General features: G+C 36.6%; 1 protein-coding gene and 1 long non-coding RNA gene across 6 annotated transcripts in view; both read left to right on the forward strand.

The window, feature by feature from the left end:
* Positions 1 to 2,936: 2,936 nt before the first annotated feature.
* LOC127843978 (nibrin-like) overlaps positions 2,937 to 22,514 on the forward strand; it is a 76,430-nt gene continuing 56,852 nt past the window's right edge. For 3 of the 5 annotated variants that reach the window (XM_052373914.1, XM_052373917.1, XM_052373919.1), the window contains exon 1: positions 2,937 to 2,985. In XM_052373914.1, coding sequence (XP_052229874.1) covers positions 2,952 to 2,985 — 34 coding nt within the window. In that variant the 5' untranslated portion in view covers positions 2,937 to 2,951. Of the gene's footprint in view, positions 2,986 to 15,342; positions 15,476 to 16,157; positions 16,192 to 22,514 lie in introns of those variants that run through there. The other 2 variants (XM_052373916.1, XM_052373915.1) reach the window with 2 other exon arrangements.
* LOC127844027 (uncharacterized) lies at positions 17,159 to 17,588 on the forward strand. The gene is made up of 2 exons (XR_008032522.1): positions 17,159 to 17,368; positions 17,514 to 17,588. It is a non-coding gene; the product is annotated as an uncharacterized LOC127844027 (long non-coding RNA).

Here is a 22,514-nt window from a genome sequence, read left to right on the forward strand (position 1 = left end):
GTTTTTACCTTAAAATATATGCACACATGGCTTATGTTTAAATGATTTAAGTGCACGTAAATCCTTTTGGCACATGTTTTTCCTCTCAATATGTATGAAAACTTATTGTGCCAAAATGACTTAAGTGCACTTGAAGCATTCTGGCATACACCAGATTTGTCGATAAGCACTTAGTGCACCTTGGTTCTTTCGGATAAACTATGTTGTATTCAATATGTGATTCCAGGGAAAAGTGCATATTGTAGAGCGTTGGAATAACTCTATGAAAGTGCAAAAAAGTGATTTTTGATAAAAAGTGCACTTATCACGTTCTGGCTTTAACCCCTCGATATATATATATATATATATAAACTAGAGAGAGAGCTGTACACAATATATATATATATATATATATATATATATATATATATATATATAACAAAGTCTCTATTAGCCTTGTTGTATTTAAACAAAAACGCTGTATTTATTTTATGCCGAAGCTTTGACCTCACGGTCTTCATCAGCGGCCATTTTTTATTTTCAGATGTTTTATTATGAACGGAAATGACGTCGTGCATTTTCGGCGTCAACGTTGTTTACGCGCCCTTTTATTAACGTTTATTCTTGCACGTTGATGCCATATGGTCGGTATGTCCTTAGTTTTGACTTCCACAATTGCTCCATGGTTTTGCGGTACTCGTCCGACTCGCTGAGTTTTTCGAGTCCCATTATTTGGAAATCATCCATGAAATGTCCGTCGGTGTAGAAATGTTCAGCTACCGGGTCACTGTGCTGTGTGCGAATACGCGACTGATTATATAGATGTCGCTGGTACAGAGTTCCGCCGGTCTCTCCCACATACTAGAACCTGCGACAGCGACGACAGTTGACCGCGTACACAACATTGGATGATTTGCAATCAACATTGTTTCTGACGCTGTACTTCCTGCCGCTGGGATCTGTGAAATATTCCGCCTTCATTATGTACGGGCAAATGGCGCATCTCTGCGCCCCACAGGGCCCGCTCATATTGGGTTTTCGGAAGAACATCCTATTGTGTTTTTTGTGCACTAGGATGTCTTGCAGGTTGCAATCCCGTCTGAAGGCTACTAATGGGGGCTCAGAGAACACTTCCTTCATTCTATCAGACGTGTGCAGCGTGTGTAGGTGTCTACGGATGATACGGCCGATGTTGGGTAGTGCGCGCGAAAACGTTATCACCAGCGGAATCCTTGTATTATGCTCCGAGTTTGTCTTTTCGCGCAAAAGGTCCTCTCTCTTTTTATTGTCGACCTTTATCAATTCGGTCTCTACAAACGCCCCGTCATATCCACGGTTCACGAGCTGTGTTTTCACCGCCTGTCTGTGCTTCCGGTAGGCAACCTCATCTGAACAGATTCTTTTCGCACGCACACCCAGACCATATGGTATTGCTTTTTTTGTAGACTCCGGATGCGAAGAATCCCTGTGTAGGTACAGGTTTTTATCGGTAGGCTTAGTATATAGGTCGGTTTGAAGGCGCCCGTTCCGTATTGATGTCACCGTGTCCAGGAACTCTAGTTTTTCTGAAGAATAGCGGAGCTCGAGTATAATGCGAGGGTTGATTCCATTTCCTTGTGTGTGGAAAGTTTTAAGTTCCTCGATACCGTGCGTCCATAAGCCCCACACATCATCCACAAACCGGAAGTATGCGAGTGGTTGCTTTTCTGACCGCCGGAACAGTTCCTCTTCCCAAGCACCCATGTAGGTTAATGCATAGTTCAGCCCGAGGCGTGAGCCAATAGCCGTCCCTTCTGTCTGTATAAAGTGTTCGTCCTTGAATGAGAAGGTGTTGTTTTCCAACACAATGTTCATCATCACGATGACGTCCTCTGTAGGAATTTCCGGTCCGTTCGCCTGTTTAAAGCGTCTATAGCAGCAGCACGGGCCTCATCTCTCGGGACACTTGGATACAGGGCCTTCACATCTAAACAGAATATTAGCGTACCTTCCGGAAGAGGTTGTTTTAATTTTTGTATTTTGTTTAAGAAGTCCATAGTGTCTCTTACAAACGACGGAAGTGACGTCACATGGCTTCGCAACTGGTCCTCAACAATTTCCGCCATTTTCTCTGTCGGGTGGCTTCTACCATTCACAATGGTGCGTAACGGCATTCCTGTCTTATGTAACTTCGGGTTCCCTTGAAGCTTACCGGAAGTGCCATCGTTCCCTGTCATGTATTGTCGGAGATCACTGTCTATGGAACCTCTTTTGTACAGGTTGTCTACCACCTTTTTTACCTTGTTTTGCACTGATTTTGTTTTGTCGTCGGTAACTTCCGCATATGTGTCGCTATCGGAAATTTCACCTTTTAATTTATGTATGTAATCTGTGCTATCCATTACGACTATACCAGAACCTTTATCAGCAGGCCGAATGACAATTTCATCGTCGTTAAGAAGTTCTTTCAGAGCGTATTCTTCAGATTTACTCATATTGAGCTTAAACCTTCTTTTGAGACTCTTGATGATGTCATCCTTTACAGCCTTGATATACGCATCCAACCATTTATCGCGGCCTGCTTTTGGAGTCCATGTTGACGGCGTCTTCTTCCTGTATGGTTTCTCTTGATTAGGATGTCCGTCTCTCTCTTCAGAGTAGAAATATTCTCTGAGACGCATGCGACGTTCCCATGCAGTGAGGTCCGTCAACAACTTGCCTTTGTCAACGACTCTTCTTGTTGGAACAAATTTCAATCCCTTAGATAGAACTCTTATTTGTGAGGCAGTAAGTTGCTTCTTAGTCAGGTTAGTCACTACATCCGGTTGGACCGACGGTCCCTCAGTGACGATAACACAAATTTTAGACGTTGAACCGTTTGCTGTATAGCGGCGTTGCACTTCCGGCTTGTCTAACAACACATGCATGTTTTTTGTAGGCATGGAAAGTCTTTCTGAACCAATAGATCCCACTTCCGGTTCCTCTGCGCCGATATGGACGCTTTCTGCAGTCATTCAACCTTTTCCGGTGTGGTAACACTGCACTTCCGGTTTGTCAGTAGCGACATTCTTATCTTCAAGTATTAAACTGTTTTTAGAATGTGTGTTGTCTTTTTTAAGGACGCTCAATTTCTTTTTCTTTGTTCTTAAAAGTTCAATTTGTGTTTCAAGTGAAAATTGTTCCAGTTCTTTCTGTAGCTTTTCGAAATTATGTTTTGTAATTGAGGTAGACATCTTATTTGAATATTCCTTTTTCAAGTTGATAACCTCACGCAAAACCCGGTCACAAACAGCAATACCCTCCGACATTAAGTGGAGTGATGTTCTATGCAGGACTTTAGCAACGCGACCATTTTCCTCTTCATTTGTGTGAAGATCCATCTTCCATTTCAATGTAAATCCTTTTGGAAGTCTCTATTAGCCTTGTTGTATTTAAACAAAAACGCTGTATTTATTTTTTGCCGAAGCTTTCGACCTCACGGTCTTCATCAGCGGCCATTTTTTATTTTATCAACTTGAAAAAGGAATATTCAAATAAGATGTATACCTCAATTACTAAACATAAATTCGAGCACTTTGGAGTGTGCTCATTGTAAACACATTGTTAATTACACTGATGATGTGTTACGTGATGCTCTTATTCGTGGACTATACGATCGGGGGATACCACTTGACTTACTCGGCGCAGAGAACCAATCAAAGCGCTGAAGGCACTGAAGTTGTTCTCTGTTGCATACTTTAAGACGCAATTCATTTTTCAAAATTAATCGCAAGTTTGAAATGAACAAACGCTATTCAAATTTATAAAGAGTGTGTCATAACGCACGTGTGCGGTCGAGCTTTGTGTGCACTTTTTGTCATCCTATTTATTTCATAGAGATAACTTAGACAAAATAACAACAACATGGCTCTTTTTGGACCTTGTGAAAGCATAGAAAGTATGATGAACATGGTAATGAGAACTGAATATAAAGACAATTTGCAATCACCATCACATTAAATTAATATTGTTGGAATATCGCAAACCTATCTCACAAAGAATATAATTTCATGATGAAAATTCCCTTTACAAAACTTTTGATTTTTGACACCATATACAAATTCAAAATAAACAATAAGATAATTGATGAAAATAAATAACAAGAAATATCTTTAAAAAAGATATACGGCGTTGATTGTGGTCGATGTTTATGAACGATCAAAAGTTATCTCTATGAGATAAAAAGTAGCGGATGCCTTTTTTCTGCGCAGTTCTTAGCTACATCACAAGCAAATCAATTACGGGGTGTTGCGCCAGATTTCGTGGCTTATGTAATTTTGCTTTATGTGATATTATTACTCAGATATATATATTTACAGAATAGAAAAACACAAGAAACATGAAAATAAACGAGTGCATATAGGTCAGTCGGCAATACTCGTATCTTATTTAATTGCATAAGTATAGTGAATTATTGTGCTCATGCTTAATAAACTGGTCTAAATGGATAAATATTTCTAATTAATTTTATCAAAATTGGTCCTTAACATGCAAATGTTGAAAACATACTAAAAATCGATGATTGACATACCACAATAATATCGCCGAATATCTTTATTTAGTATCTTTCTGATCAAAACAGACTTCAAGTGCACACAGTTTACGAGACGGCGTTTATATAAAGATTTCTGCAACTGACCGCAAACTGACCTTGATACCTTGCGGATTGGAATGCAATGCATTAAAGTTAGGTAACAATTCTGCTGCTGAAACGACGGCTTGTTTACGCCAACTGTACACGACCAAGGCAACAGCTGTGCCTAAAATATTGATATATCGACAAAGCGACTAAACGAACTATTTACTCCATCAGACAAAAATAGCATAGATTCCAATTTTTTCCTTCAATGAAAAGAGCGCAACCCCTTCTGCGAACTCCGGTGATGAACTGTATATAAACTCTGACTTTCACACACTGGCCGCGAATTGACCCAAAACCTCGCGGGTTGAAATGCAATGCAAGTAAGTACTAACTATGAGAATATAGCCTTTAGTATAAACGCTTTTGCGCTGGTAATTCTCTGAAAATAAAAGGTGAACGCACAAACTGTATTTATGTCGAAAATTGATTGTAAAACTGTTTTATCTATTGAGCCTTTTCATTAGAGATAAAATTGTTTCATGCAGTAAAACAGTGTTACAAAGACGCGGATATGTTTCCAATGTTCTGGTGTTATACTCAAATCAGCCAATGGAATAAATGAAGTGTATTCATTCGTACCTAGCCGCGGGAAATTTTATTTGAATATTATTGGACACTTACAAAGGTCAAGTCAGGGTGAAAAGCTGGCTTAATACAGCTTACGCCGAAAAAAATAATAATCTGGGAGCAACACTTTTTACTCACGAATTAGGTAGTCATAAAGACAACCCTGTTCACCCGTACATTGTTGTTTATGCATTACTGGTTACCCGGGCAGTTCACACGGTGTAAACAACTCTGACCTAAACATAGGTATGCGAACACTAATGCGCTTTTTCGGCGTAGCTGTGTTACTCAGCTTTTCATCTTAATGACTTTTACATAACGCCAACAGTCACGCATTAATATTTTCGAATATTTCATAGGCTGATTCGATATACAACATATGAACTTAGGCTACATCACTGTGCCTGTGCTCAGTGCAAAGGATGTAGCACTGTTCAGTGTAAGGAATTCCGGACTACCGGTACTATCTGTATGTTCAAACAAAACAAATTTTCGCCAAGTTACAATTACGCGTTAAAATCCATCTCGCAGAATTTCAGTTTTGCTTTCAAGATGAGAAAACAATCATTACCGAAATAGTATGGTCTCAGGATAAGAGGAAATCAGCACGTCTGGAAATCGTTCCTGAACGTCTGGATGGCTGCCATTATTAACAAGTTTGCCATTTTAAATTCAATTTTGTATCAAAAAGCATTGTGCTTAAATGTGTCATTTACAATTCGCAATGAGTCTTATTCCATATGCGCCCATCATATATATAGCCCACTCAGCGTGCGCATCTCTCAGTCTGTCAGGAGATACATAATGAGACCATAACATATTGAGTGATTTTATAGCGAACAGCATCGCCTCTGACCTGACTGCGCAAATGCGCATGTTGGGTTTAACAAACGCTGGCCTAAACGCATAAGACCCATTTTCGCATGACGCGGCTATGAACGTGTGATTTAAAAAAATCGAAAGAAAACTGCGTTTAAATCAAATATTAACATACGATATATTTCGATAGTGAAGAAATATACTCATAATAAGGCGTGTGAGGACACATATGATGTGCTCTCCCGTAGTATATTTTCATCTTCTTACACTAATGTGTGGCTTGTCAATGCTAACACACATTTCATGCGTTGAATATGCAACTTACAAGTGAAAAAAAAGTTTTGTTTTCATTTTATTTATTTATTTAGAAACGTAAATTGCAAACTTTATTTCAAAGTCAGCGTATACGCCGACTACATTTTTTTAAGATATTTCTTGTTATATTTAGTTGTTTTCGGTTTTATAAAGCATTTTTGAGGTTGTCTAAAGTATGCCTGTAGTAATTGGTGAACTCATGTCCAAAGTTTTATAAATTGAGAACTGTGAATATAAACAAGCTTAACCTTCTACTAATGCGTTGCTAGCACCCGTAAATACAAAAGAGCGCCGCTATCTGTTGAGAACAAAAGAACGTTTCCCAGAAATCCCCGCTAAAGAAGCATGAATGAGGTTACGAAACAGACCATTCGTATTATTATTATAATTAATTGTTTGTTATATTCGGTTTTAGCGATTATGAAGCATTTTTGTTGTTGTCTATCGTATCGCTGAAGTTATTGTTGAACTCATTTTCAACGTTTTATAAACTGAGAATATAAACAAGCGTAACCTTATACTATTGCGTTGTTTTCCCGAATCTATTAATAGCCTCAGATTATGAATGACCTGTACTACGTCATTGAGGTGTATGTGAGAGCAAGGAACGACTCTCCCTTGTTTATCGGCAGCTTCATCTATTAACAGCCTCAGATTATGAATGAGCTGAGCAAAAATACTACGTCAAGAAGACGCAACAGAAAGTCGACTATTTTAATAATTCATAAACAATCTCTTCCGCGACACGTATAATACATTCATTGTTTATTGACTATTTTCTATATAAGCTCCGTTCGAAACTATTACATTTAACACGATATTCATATAATGTTTCCATTTGTGAATGAATATAGTTGCAGAACTCAAACCTGTTGCATAAATTATACAACTCTTTCTCGCGCGGATACGGCGTGTGTGGCAGGTAGTAGGCTCTCCGTAGATAAGCCGAACCGACTTGAAATTTTGAGTAACAATATTAGCGTTCGTTACGCAAACAACTAAAAACCTGAATCTTGAGGAAGTGTTCAGATTCGTTGACGCTATGAATCTGGGAAGCGCTCTGCCTCTAAGTTAATTAACTCCAACGGTGCTGAGGCTGTAAGCTCATATCATCGTAACAAAACTCGCTCGCACTATAAAAAAAGAAAACTGATCAGCGTAACATATGCTTATATTGCGGTAAGTTTTGCCATGGTGTACGTGTCCTTGCTTCTATTCGCCAAAAGGTATGCTCAGCCTATGGACAAACATGCAGAAAAGGCAAACGCTAATACAACTTCGCGTCAATTTGCAGATCCTCCTCAAAGAGACTCTACTGATATGGAGGTGTCGTCTTTGATTCATTGTGCTACGTTCTAGTTTTTGACCATCACGTATACGATGACCTCTCTGATAAATGGACAAGACGTTCATCAAAACCTCAACCCCAAATAAAGCCCTAAGCAGAAAGTGCGCTTGATGACTACGAATCGCTTGGATACGAATCCAGTTTCCAATATAAACCAAAGAATTCATTGTTACAAACAATTGACAGTTACAATAAACAGTCATATTTAGTTTAACTGTGAAATGGCGTCGTTTTTTTGACGTCATGGTCTCATCTCTTTTAAAATGTAAATAATAAATAGAAAAATATTTAATAACAAGAAATCGTCTAGGGTTTCGGTAAATTTTCGATTTTTCTTCACTCGTGATTCTAGCAAATATATTTTTCACACGCGGTTGCGTAACTCGTGACAATTTACTTTTTATAAATGGTGAATATAAATCGATAATCTACCTAAATCAATCTATATACTTATGACCTGAAAGAACACGAAATGTTATGAATCTGTAGTAAATTTTTCGCATGTTTAAAATTCATCGTAAACAGCATACAAGAACAAGATGTGTTTGTGAAACACTATGTTCCCCCATATATTTGACCTTTGACCTTAAAAGATGACCTTGACTTTCACCACTCAAAATGTGCAGCTCCATGAGATACACATGCATGCCAAATATCAAGTTGCTATCTTCAATATTGCAAAAGTTATGGCCAATGTTAAAATTTGACGCAAACCAACAGACAGGGCAAAAACAATATGTCCCCAGTATAGACTGGGGGACATAAATAGAAAATTGGTTCAGCGTAAGATCGTTTTATCCTTTCATTTGTGGTCATATAAATTAAATACAGTTTTACTCATGGTTCCGCAACTCTTGAAAATATATGTAAATTTCCATTTATTTACTGTAGGTTTTTATATAGTTTTAAGTAATTCATACCGCTCACCAGACGAGCCCAGCTTTCGTACTTTCCCTTTTCAAGGAGTCACATGATCCGTGTTGATCAAAGTTAGTTCCATTATTGGCGTCGCTCTGGAGAGCGGCGACTAGTATGTAATGCATTTTTTTCGCTTATGGGAGGAGAAGTTATTTTACGGATCAATGTATATATTTTTGTTTTAAGAATATCTTGCATAGTGGTGATTTTTTGTGTAAATTAGTGTAAATAAGTACTGCATTTGTGCCTATTACATTTATTACAACATTTATTGCCAATAATGCAAAGTTAATTGTTTTTAATAACTGATCCACAACTGATCACAGGGGAAAGATCACAGGGACTGGGCAAATACGCGAAACTTTCTGGTTTTGTTTAAAAACAAAACATAATCAAAATATATTTTTTGTGGTTTTTCTAATTTGCTTATTTAGTGGAGAATCAATGTAGTACGATTTTTGAAGACCTATCGCGCAAGCAAGTTTATTGGAAGGCGTAGTGGTACGTACAATGTATTAGTTTATTAATAGACATATAATAACGATCGCTATACACAACTTCACCAAATAGCAGTACATAAATGTCAGCCGGAATAACTCAGTTGGGAGAGCGTGAGACTGAAGTTGTTTACGCAACAATCATCTAATGGCCCCCGGTTCAATCCCGGGTTCTGGCACGAACGGAACAGTTCGGCGGCTGACATTTTTTTTTCATTCAGGTTAATAAATATAATAAAGCTTTATTTTATGTAGACATTTTAAAATCCATTTTACTACAATTGGACATTTTAATTAAAATTAATGGATGCCGCGTGGTGACAACGTTAATTAAAATTTCTTACATCACTTAAATATCTTATAAAAAATACACGTGTTTTATATTAACAAATAAATGCAAACAACACATCTATTATCCATGTATTTTTATGGTTGTCTATCATAGGCCCTAAGAACTATCCCTACCACATATAGAGCGCGACACGTATTATTGATTGTAACAATGAGTTGCGATAAATGAAGCAGCCGCTTATCAAGGAGGAGCTGTGTCCCAGCAACCCGTTTCCCTATAGTCAACCACTCCTCTGAATTTTTTTAAGAACCTCATATAGAGCGCGAAGCGCGACACGTATTACTATCCAGGTGGTATGGGCCCTTTAGCATTATCCGACCATTACGTCGATAGTTATCTTCCTTAGAATTTGAGAAATTTTGAAATCGTTGTTCGAAGTCCAAAATTTTCATCCGATTGTTCCCAAACTTGCACAGGTTTTTTTATCAATGAGGACCCAACCCAAACTCTATATGAGCAATATCGGACCATAAGTCCAGAATTATGTCTCTTTGAATTTAAAAATAAAAGTGAAAAACTGCTTGGTTAGGTGATTATGTCAAAAATGTTCATCAGATTCTTTCCAAAATTACAGTGTCTTCATATCAATGAGTATTTTTACCTTATTTAAAATAAGAGACATCGGGACAATAAGTCCAGATTTTTTTTCTATTAAATTTGACAAAATTAACAATTTCCACTTGTTTAAAAGATTTCACAACTTTCGTCTGAATCTTTCCAAACTTGTTAAGTGTTTTATATCAGTATTACTCGAACCCTATTGAAAATGATGAATATCGGAGCAATAAATCTATTATGATATTTTACTGAATTTCAAAGTATTGTGAAATGCAGCTTTTTTATGCAATTTACAGTTTTCATTCTTTTTTTTTTCAAACTTTTACAGTGTTTTCATATCAATGAGTACTCAACCCCTATCGTAAAAGAGCAACGTAATAATAAGTTCAGAACCATCTCCCCTTGAAGTTTAGAAAAATGAAATGACGCTTACAAGATGAAGCAGATTTTTTTAAACCTACACAATTATGTTCAATGAATGAAAACTGCACACGGATTCCAGTAAAAAAAGGAAACCAATGTAGATAAAATGAACTATGAAATATTTGGGGGTTACAACACAAAATCATAGATTGTTAATGGTTATATGGGGGTTATAACACAACATCATAAATAATGGTTATTTGGGGGTTATAACACAAAATTATAGATAAAGGTTATATCAGTATTTATTTCTATATTTTGTTTAAAATAATCGACAAATATATTAATATTTACAGTAGAAAAAAATCGTTCCATGCTTTTACACTGAAATTCCCGACGCCCTTTGATGCTTTGCATCAATACTTATCTTGTATACCTTTGTAATGCAAACAATGATCACAGTTTACATATTAAACATACTTTTTAATCCAGGAAACACAAGTTGCCCCATCATCCCGGCACTCCTACCGAATCAATTAACAGTATTTACTAGATTCACGAAAGTTTGGGGGATTTGAGATGATAACTGCAATTTTCAGCTATGTATTTTTTTACTAAAAGAGATGTATTTTTTGGCGTGATCACCTGTCCGGTATGGTTACCGCCAACCAAACTCACAGGCAGCCAAAAAACAGGAATCGCTGAGGTGAGAATCGTGCGTATCAACCACTTCGCTTACCGGATAGCCCAACGCTGACGCAGTGACGTGATGCCGATATGAACAGAACAAAACATAAAGTTTATTCACATAACTTGAAGAAGTCCAGTTCATCGTAAGATATGACACTGGCGATATATATAAGCGGTAAGCACATGCATAGTAATGCGAAAGCGACCCAGATAGTATAAAACAATGTGTTAAAAATGCACTAACGCCATTATATTACTCCACGTTTGCATTCAGAGGCTAAGTTATCATTTTATAAGCATTTTTACAATCTATTTCGAGTTTAGTTTTAACTTAAGTGTTGTTATTTGTACGGCCGGCTTCAGAGTATTTGGTACTCAAGGCGAACCTGTCGCACTGCGCCCCCCCCCCACCCCCGTCGCCCATGGCATCTACACATGTGCATGTTGTGCTGCCGTTGATTTCAATCCGTGTTTACATTCAATAGAATTAATAAATGTATAATGTTATATTATGTTATTTTAAAACTTTATCGCGCTTTTGATGTAGCATATGTATAAACGAGTACCATCAGTGCAATGTCTCTAGCATTATAATGTTCAATTGACAGAGTACTTGTCCAACGAGTATCTCTTGTAGCATGGATGTTCGCAGATATGTTTTTATGAGTTTGAGCTTCACGGCTCTCCGCTCACCACTAGCCACAGAAACTGGGAGTGTCAAGTGGATTCGCAGAGCTATAACATTCTTGGGACACCATCTGTTAGATAATTGTTTAGCTGTTCGCTTGCGAACAACTGATGTCAGTGCCAAAAATTTCAAGCCAATTCGCTGTTAACTACTGTTAGTCGGATACCCGCAAAATCTGCCGCATCCGCGCGAGAAAGAGTTGTATAATTAATGCAAGAGGTTTGAGGTCTTCAACTATATTCATTCACAAATGGAAACAGTATGTGAATATCGTGTTAAATGGAATATTTTTAACAGTATATAGAAAATAATCAATAAACAATGTTTGTATTATACGTGCTGCGGAAGAGATTGTTTGTGAATGATTGAAATAGTCCACTATCTGCTGCGTCTTAATGACGTAGTCATTTTTGCTCAGCACAGGTCATTCATAATCTGAGGCTATTATTAGATGCGGTTGCCGATAAAACAAGGGAGAGTCCAATTGCTAGGTTGATACCAAAGCAATAGTATAAAATTACGCTTGTTTATATTCACAGCTCTCAGTTTATTAAACGTTGAACACGAGTTCAACAATAACTGCAGGGATACGATAGACAACAAAAAATGATTCATAATCGCTAAAACCGATTATAAAAAAAAATTAAATATAACAGGAATTATCTTTTCAAAAAGGTAGTCGGCGTAAATGCTGACTTTGAAATAAAGTTTGAAATTTACGTTTCTAAATAATTAAATTGAAAACAAAAGTTTAACTATTGTGTTGTTTTTTTCACTTGTTAGTTGCATATGTACCGCATGAAATGTGTGTTATAATAGGCAAACCATATATTAGTATAGGTACATAAAAATTATACTATGGGAGTGAACACCATAATGTGTCCTCACGTGGCTTATTATGGGTTTATTTCTTTATCATCGAAATATATCGTATGTTAATATTTGATTAACATGCAGTTTTCTCTCCAAACATTTAAATCACACGTTCATAGCCGCATCATGCGAAAATGGGTCTTATGGTCTTTTGGCCAGCGTAGCTCAAGTTTTAATGTGGTTTGCTTAAGAATTTAATACAATGCTGTTTAATACCAATACATTTATTATTATAATTATGCTGTGGTTCATTCTTTGTTTGACTCGAACCAAGCGACGGGTATGCTCACGTAGTGAGTTACGATAGTAAACAGCACACTTTACATTCAACCTGCGTCCGCACATAGAAGGAAAGGGTCAACTAGGTGCTACGTTTCCTTTGCTTACTTCAGTTAGAGGTCACGGATCAACAGGGCTGTCTTTATTACTACCTAATTTGTGACTAAAAAGTATTGCTCGCAGATTTGTTATTTATTTATTTGATCAATTATCTTATTGTATATTTTGAATTTGTATATGGTGTAAAAAATCAAAACTTTTGTACAGGGAATTTCCATTATGAAATTATATTCTAATCTTAGTAAGATAGGTATTCGATATTCCAACAATATTCATTCAATATGATGGTGATTGCAAATTGTCTTTATATTCAGTTCTCATTACCATTTTCATCATACTTTCTATGCTTTTCTGAACGTCAAAAAAGGGCCATGTTGTTGTTATTTTGTCTAAGTTATCTCTATAAAATAAATAGGATGATAAAAACTGCACACACATTTCGACCCCTGCGTTAAGACACACTCTTTAGAGATTTGAATGGCTTGTGTTGATTTCAAACTTACGATTAATTTAAAAAATGAGTTGCGTCTGAAATTATGCAATAACGAACAACTTCAAAGCCCTCAGCGCTTTGATTTAATGAAAAGTAAAATACATTCGGTGGCGATGAACAAAATCTTTGGTGTCTCCGTGTTGCAAAGCGAATATCATTACAACATTGCGTAAGTATAGATCCAAAAATATGCAAAAAAACAGTATTTTGAAACAAGTCTTGTGCTTTGGCTATCCAATTATTACTTCGTTTTATATTTTCAGCATAGTTTCTCATATAATTTGGGTCATAATATACTAAATAGTTTCCCTATATAATTCAATGTAAAAGCGACAACTTTAAGCGAAAATGAATGCAACATTTTGCACATAGAGACCCCCATAATCATACCGTTTCTTATAGGCCATTCAAAGCGGAATCGATTTATGCAATAAAAAGATATGTCAACAAGAAAGAACTTAACACAAATCAAAATCGACTGTTTTTGCTTTTTTCCCGGCCGTTTTCTTGTGGAATGTAAGCTTTTTCAGTGCAATGTTTTACCACGGAGCGTATGTCATCTAGAGTCCGTGGTTTTACTATAGTTTATCATATTTAGGGATTTAGTAGTGAACACCTTTTCAAGCCCGACCACTATCTCACAAAGATACAAGATACAATATACAAACTTTTATTTCAAGTCGGTTAACAATAAATAACAGTATAACATCAGCAGTTCTGGTGTATCTAAAAGAATAGGAATAAGATTTAAGATTTACAAGGTAATTAAGATAAATTGGAGTTTGATTATTGACTATTTTAAATGTTTCCAAAATAATTGATTTTAGTCTCCTAATTTTTAATGAAGGTAATTTTGACTTATTCAATAAATCGTCATAAGTTGAAACATAATCGTCATAAATAAATCTTAATGCTCTCTCTTGAATTCTTTCCATTTTCTTTGTATTTACTTCCCCACAGAAATGCCATACTACAGGACAATAGTTAAAACTAGATAGGATAAAAGAATGATAGATGGTAAGTTTACCTAATTTACAAAGGTGTTTTCCAATTCTTTTCAAAACATTTAATTGCCTTGAGGCTTTTTTACATATGTTAGATATATTGCTATTAAATTTAAGTTGAAAATCAATTGCGACACCTAATAATTTTACTTCTTCATCACATTTAATAGTCTGATTATTTCCAAGATTGACGGATGTAATATGTTCTCTAGATTTTTTTCCAATGGCAATGCCTTGAAATTTATCTGGGTTGGCTTGCATTTTATTGTTTGAAAACCAAGCTTTTTATGTTTTGCTATCTTCTTCAAGAGTACTAACAACGTCTGTTAAATTCTGTCCTGAGTATGAAAGGGTGTTGTCGTCAGCATAATTATACAAGCTGCTATTTGAAATGAAATAAAAAAAATGTCGTTTATAAAAATGTTAAATAAAACCGGCCCAAGAATAGACCCTTGAGGAACTCTTTTGTATAGGTGTTAAAACTGACTATTTAAATTTCCCATACGGACACACTGTTTTCTATGTGAGAGGTAACTCTTTAGCAAATCGGTATGTTTTTTTTAGAGTACAGCCTTACATTACAAGATTATTTAGTATACTGTAACCTTAAACATAGTGTAATATATTATACAACGCACGGAGTGTATATTGAGTCTAGTGTACAACGGTAGTTTGTTTAAAAGTATACACTTTTATAAATATTTTATTTTCGTACATAGTGATTTATATATATCGGGTATCGCCTTAGTTCCCCATATCCTGCTGAATTATGAGTACTCATTTTGACACCAACTACTCGTTTTAAACGTCTTCTATGAACTCTTTCGATATCCTTAGCATTTGAAAATGGTAATATCCCACATTTGTTTAGTGGTACATAGCCTCGTACGGAATGGTGGTCAATCGAAATACAACTAAACATATTTACGTAACGATTTTTAAAATAATAACGCACAATTTCATTTGATTTTTTTTCTAAACATGTGGTATATTATATCCCACTCCAATCCAGGTGAGTATGTTGACAATGACACATTATTCTGAAAAAAATATTTTCAATAAATGAATTTGTGATTCGGACGGCTAAGTTCGGATTTCCATGTGAAAGTACTACGACCAACAAAGGGACCTTAACAATCTTGATTTTCGACTCATGTGCACTGACTGGTGAGCAAAGCACTGATCCTTTCTTCCTATTGATATGGCCACTTTTATCTTTTGGGCTAGTGACAATAATTCAAATCTCAGCTTTATAGTCTAAAGGGTAGTTGCAATAATTCAACTCTAAGCTTTATAGCCCAATGGGCTGCTTCGAGTTGCAATGCGCTCTCTCTTGTCCATGGGTGCAAAATGTTATCAAAAATGCAAGGGTTAAGGAACACTGAAACTGCAAGAACTTATTAAAGTTTACCTATCTAAACCACAAACTCATCCAAATGGTACCATTAAAGCAAGAAATAATTGATTTTATTGACTTAGGTTTTATTTTGTATGCTGTATCCGCCATATTGGAAAATTGACCCAATATTGGATAGGTCGCAGAACACCAATATTTTGCACGTCGGGTTATGTGCTCCAGCCTATAAAGTCGATAACGATGTGGTATTCCATAAAGAGTACACTGTTTCAAATTTAAACATAAACATGTCAGCGAGAAAAGTGTGTTGAAACAATGTCGTGTTTTTATAGGGTACATGCAAAGGATAACATCCGTAGGTTGCCATTCAGGTAAATTTAACATGTTTATGAAGTTTATTCATTATTTTTCTCAATTTGTCTTGAACAACGTCTGTTTAGTGAAGCGCACGGATTTGCTGCGCTGAACTGCACCCATGTTTATGAAGGGGTGCATATGGACTGCCAGAGCCGCCATAGCAAAAATTATCAAAGGCTCTGGAAGTCCGTTTATATGGACTAGTCTAAAGGGTGGCTGAGAGTTGCAATGCGCCGTTATTTGTCCAAAGGTGCAAAATTTGATCACTACTGAAAATGCTTAGGAACACTCATATTTCAAAAACTTATCAAGGTGTTCCTGTCTTAAGCACAAACTCAAGCAAACGTTACCATCAAAGCAAGAAATAATTGCTTTGTATTTACTTTGTTATTCTTTTGTATGCTCTATCTAAGGGGCAATACTAAAATATTAACTGCTCTGAGCTCCAGAATGAGATGATGGGGCAGGCCTCAGACATTGGGCAACCCTGAGACATTAACTGTTCTGAACTCCAGATGATGGGGCAGGGTTTGACATAAAAAAAAATTACAGCAAGACCATCGGACCAGCTCCTCTTAAAATGTACTGGCCCGAATCTGATGTCTACTAGACCATCAATGACATAGCAAATAAACACAATTGTTTCATGTACATGAACTAACTGTTTAATCAGGATTTATCAGTAAACAATCCGTGAACACCAGAAAGTTATTTTGATGCATAGAGTAAAACAATAAATTAAAATTATTTTTTTGCTTTTCTTCGTCAAATTCAAGCCATGGGAACTGACTCAATTTTCCATAGGATAAAATTGATGTTTTCGTTTTTCTTCATATTTACGTTTCCTGTCAGTTTTACCTTCGAATTCTTCTTTATTAACTGATTTGTCAGACGAAACTCCAAACTTGGACAAAGCCATTATTATGCCCCCCTTCGAAGAAGAGGGGGTATATTGTTTTGCTTATGTCGGTCGTCGGTCCGTCCACCAGATGGTTTCCGGATGATAACTCAAGAACGCTTAGACCTAGGATCATGAAACTTCATAGGTACATTGATCATGACTGGCAGATGACCCCTATTGATTTTCAGGTCACTAGGTCAAAGGTCAAGGTCACAGTGACTCGAAATAGTAAAATGGTTTCCGGATGATAACTCAAGAATGCTTACGCCTAGGATCATGAAACTTCATCGGTACATTGATCATGACTGGCAGATGACACCTATTGATTTTCAGGTCACTAGGTCAAAGGTCAAGGTCACAGTGACTCGAAACAGTTAAATGGTTTCCGGATGATAACTCACGAATGCTTACGCCTAGGATCATGAAACTTCATAGGTACATTGATCATGACTGGCAGATGACCCCTATTGATTTTCAGGTCACTAGGTCAAAGGTCAAGGTCACAGTGACTCGAAACAGTTAAATGGTTTCCGGATGATAACTCACGAATGCTTACGCCTAGGATCATGAAACTTCATAGGTACATTGATCATGACTGGCAGATGACTCCTATTGATTTTCAGGTCAGTAGGTCAAAGGTCAAGGTCACAGTGACTCGAAACAGTAAAATGGTTTCCGGATGATTACTCAAGAATGCTTACGCCTAGGATCATGAATACTACCCCAAATATTTCCTGTGTCCCTTGACATATTGCTTTCATATTTTGCATACTTGTTTACCATCATGACCTCAACCTACAAACAAGAGCAGACAACTGTATCAAGCATTTTGACGGAATTATTTCCCCTTTATGCATATTATTGATAAATTTATGTTAAAGTTTGCGTACTACCCCAAATATTTCCTGTGTCCCTTGACATATTGCTTTCATATTTTGCATACTTGTTAACCAACATGACCCCAAACTATAAACAAGAGCAGACAACTGTATCAAGCATTTTGACAGAATTATGGCCCCTTTTATACTTAGATAATTGAACATTTTGCTTAAATTGCCATTACTTCTTTATTTATGATCAGATTTTATAAATACTTTGACAAAACAACATTTACCTGAATACCACAAAAATTATTAATTTTTTTTTTTTAAAGATTGTCTAATAAATGACCACACCCCACATTATACCCCCCCCCCCTCTCAACCCCCTACCTCCCCCCCCCAAACAAAAAATAAACAAAAGAAATATGTTTTTTCCTTCTTTTTTTTTGAAAGATCGTCTTATAAATTATTGAATATGAACAATTTCCTCATGATGGCTTACGTTATACTGTCAAGCACTCGAATAGTCGAGCGCGCTGTCCTCTGACAGCTCTTGTTTTATTTACGACCAGTCTGACAAGCTAAACGCAGTTTTACTAGCCCAACCACCGATTTTACTAGACAATGTCTGTCAGACGTGTCTTAGTGTCGAAACATGTGGGGCAACCCTAAGACATTAACTTTTCTGAGCTCCAGATGATGGGCAACCCTAAGACATTAACTGTTCTGAGCCTCAGATGATGGAGCAACCCTAAGACATTAACTGTTCTGAGTTCCAGATGATGGGAAAACCCTTATACATTAACTCTTATGAGCTCCATATTATGGAGCAACCCTAGGACATTAACTGTTCTGACAGTGTTTTTCCTCTATATTAAGTTAGCACCGTAAATTGGCACCATTCCCAATGCAACCATTTTTCCCAATTTCAAAATGAAAATTCCCAATTCAAATAAAAAAATTCCCAATTCGCAGGGAAAAAAAATCGGCGATGTTTGCTCTATTGTTTTACCACAAAAGTCGAGTTAAACTAAATTCAGTGCTTGTTAACCAACAGGGGGAAGTAACTGCAGCAAGTGTTGATGACGATATATGGATTGGTTCTCGTTGTCTAAATACTCCTGTACTCGATAAGGGGAACTTTAATCAAAACGCAACACATTTTCGCGAATTACTAGCAACAATGGCGTCGCATAATTCAAAGTGGAATAGCTGTTGTTCTAAATAGAGATTATTATAATAAATTTCAACTATCTACCAAACTATATAATGCTTGATAATCTAGCATTATATAGTTTCGTTGATAGTTGAAATTTAAAATGTGATTTTAATTTCTTTTGTTGCAGTCATCACTTGATTAGTCAATATATTACATGTATGCAATTGAGTTCACATAACATGCAAAATCCTTGATTGTTCAGATGTTTTTAAATGTCTATTAAACATGATATTAGATACAATTCTGATATTAAAGGTGTTATTCGATGGAACATAGCAGCGTTTACTTTTGATTTCTAAATTCTAAGTACAAATTCAAATACAGGAATGTCATCTGTGACTGGGTGGCAAATGCAAGTATTTTATTTTGTCCATATATTATTTTTCAATGATAAATATAAAATTAACCAGAAATCACACAGTTTTTTAAGTTTAGTATATGCTTTATTAAGATTTGAGCATAATGAATAAATTTCTCAATTTTGATGAAAACGACGCTAATTTTCCCAATTTGACCTGTACCGGCACCAGTTCCAAACTGGTGAGGAAAAACACTGGTTCTGAGCTCAATATGAAGGTGCAAACCTAAAACATTTACTGTCCTGAGCTCCAGATATAAATGGGGCAACCCTAAGACATTAACTGTTTTGAGCTCCAGATGATGGGGCAACCCTAAGATATTAACTGTCATGAGCTCCAGATGATGGTGCAATCCTAAGATATAAACTGCTCTGAGCTCCAGGTAATAGGGCCACCCTAAGAAATTAGCTGTTGTAAGCTCCAGATGATGGGCAACATTTAGACAATCAGTGACTGTTCTGATCTCCAGAAAATGTGGTAACATTAGGACATTTACTTTTCTGAGCTCCAGATGATGGGGAAACCCTAAGACATTAACTGTTCTGAGCTCCAGATGATGGAGCAACCCTAAGACATTAATTCTTCTGAGCTCCAGATGATGGGACGACCCTAAAATATTAACTCTTATGACTTCCATATTATGGGGCCACCTTAAGACATTAACTGTTCTGCGCTCCAGAGAATGGGAAACCTTTATACGTTTACTGTTCTGATTTCCAGATAATGGGCAACCCTAAGACATTTACTGTTCTGATTTCCAGATTATGGGCAACCCTAAGACATTTACTGTTCTGATTTCCAGATAATGGGCAACCCTAAGACATTTACTGTTCTGAGCTGCAAATTATTTGGAAAACCTAAGACATTAACTGTTTTGAGCTCCAGATGATGGGGAAGCCTTAAGACATTAACTGTTCTGAACTCCAGAAGATGGGGCAATCCTAAGACATTAAGTGTTCTCAGCTCCAGACAATGGGGCAATCCTAAGACATTAGCTTTTCTGAGCTCCAGATGATGGGGCAACCCTAAGACATTAACTGTTCTGAGCTCCAGATGATGGGGCAACCCTAAGACATTAACTGTTTTGAGCTCCAGATGATGGGGCAGCCTTAAGACATTAACTGTTCTGAGCTCCAGAAGATGGGGCAATTCTAAGACATTAACTGTTCTGAGCTCAAGATGATGGGGCAACCCTAAGACATTAACTGTTATGAGCTCCAGATGATAGGGAAACCCTAAGACATTAACTGTTCTGCGCTCCAGGTAACAGGGCAACCCTAAGACATTAACTGTTCTGCGCTCCAGGGTACCGTTTTACTAAGCAACTTACGCAAGTCTTAGACTTACGCACACATTTGAAAATAATTGAATTTCATTTATGCCAGATTGATGCAAATTAAATTTTACTTGCAATGTAACTTTATATTATGAATTTTATTAAAACATGCCATATGTCAATGTAGCAAGCATTTGAAGGAACTATCCTGACTAAAAAATATGTGCGTAAGTCTACAAATTGCAGAAGTAGCTTAGTAAAGCGGTACCCAGGTAACACTGGGCATACATGCTATAAGTCCCGGATTGCCCGGGATGGTCCCAGAAATGAAGAACGTGTCCCGCAGTCCCGGAAATCTGTCAAATGTTTCGGATTTTACAAAATCCATATATACACGCAGTGTACCTTATCTTAGGCTTAACTGCACCTTGAATCTGTGTTCCCACTAATCCGCAGCGTCTCCATGGCAATGCCTACCCAAATAGGTGACTACGCTACGTGTCAAAATTGATCAATTAACAGGGGTCCTGTAATCATAGCGATTGTCTCACATTTGCAGTCAAACCGAAAAGGCGGCATTGTTTAATGTGGTTGTTAATTGGCTTTAATATACTACGTTATAATTACCCTCTGCTTAAGGGCAAAGTAGTTGCTCACACAACTGAAGATTCGTGCGGTTGTGAATTAGTCATGCAGGAATAACCCTGTGTCAATATCACTCTATAGTTTCAGTGGCTTTGTTATACCAAGCACACTTATCGGGCCTATTATGTACTCCTCCACGATAAAATCATGGACAGTTACTTCGGAGACTTTTGATGAAAACAGCGATGTTGTCCGTGTGGAAATTGTGCATTTCATGCATAATTTAGTTATATCAAAACATTAATTTTTACGCGAGATTAAATAAATAAAAAAAAACAACAATGTGTATCTTTATGGTCTTTAAGAGAATTAATTATTGAAACAATTAGTGTAATGTATACTAATTAAACAAACTGCGAATCGCCTATTAGGCTGATATATTATACGATTTTACTTTGCTAGGCGCACCTGCCGCTTACTTATTTAAAAAAGATGGCGGACTTAAAAAAAAAAAATTGTGACTTGGCAAACATGGGAAATAAAGATCGAATTATCGATGGAGATCATACACTTAGAAAATATTAATGAAATGCCTGTGATAATCAATGATGCATAAAATCGTTTTAGATTCTAACAACATATTTATAAGTAATGTACTCAATTTACGATTTAAAAAAATGCGTACCAGAAATGCATATATGTCTAAATATATCGCTATATGTGTACATGTCCTGGAAAATCGGCAAATATCCTGGAAAATTATGCTCAATGTCCCAGAATTGGTCTAGAAATGTATGGCATGTATGTAACGGCAACCCTAAGACATTAACTTTTCTGAGCTTCAGATAACAGGGCAACCCTAAGACATGAACTGTTTGAGCTTCAGATAATTTGCATAAATGCTTATATATACACATTTAATAGACCAAAAACACATAAGGATTTTTACACTTTGCATATATGTCTAAATATATCGCTCTATGTGTACAAGTCCTGGAAAATCAGCAAATATCCCGGAAAATTATGCTCAATGTCCAGGAATCGGTCTAGAAATGTATGGCATGTATGTAACAGGGCAACCCTAAGACATTAACTTTTGTGAGCTTCAGATAACAGGGCAACCCTAAGACATGAACTGTTTGAGCTTCAGATAATTTGCATAAATGCTTATATATA

The sequence above is a fragment of the Dreissena polymorpha genome, chromosome 9 (assembly GCF_020536995.1).
Source record: "Dreissena polymorpha isolate Duluth1 chromosome 9, UMN_Dpol_1.0, whole genome shotgun sequence".
Lineage (NCBI taxonomy): Eukaryota > Metazoa > Mollusca > Bivalvia > Myida > Dreissenidae > Dreissena > Dreissena polymorpha.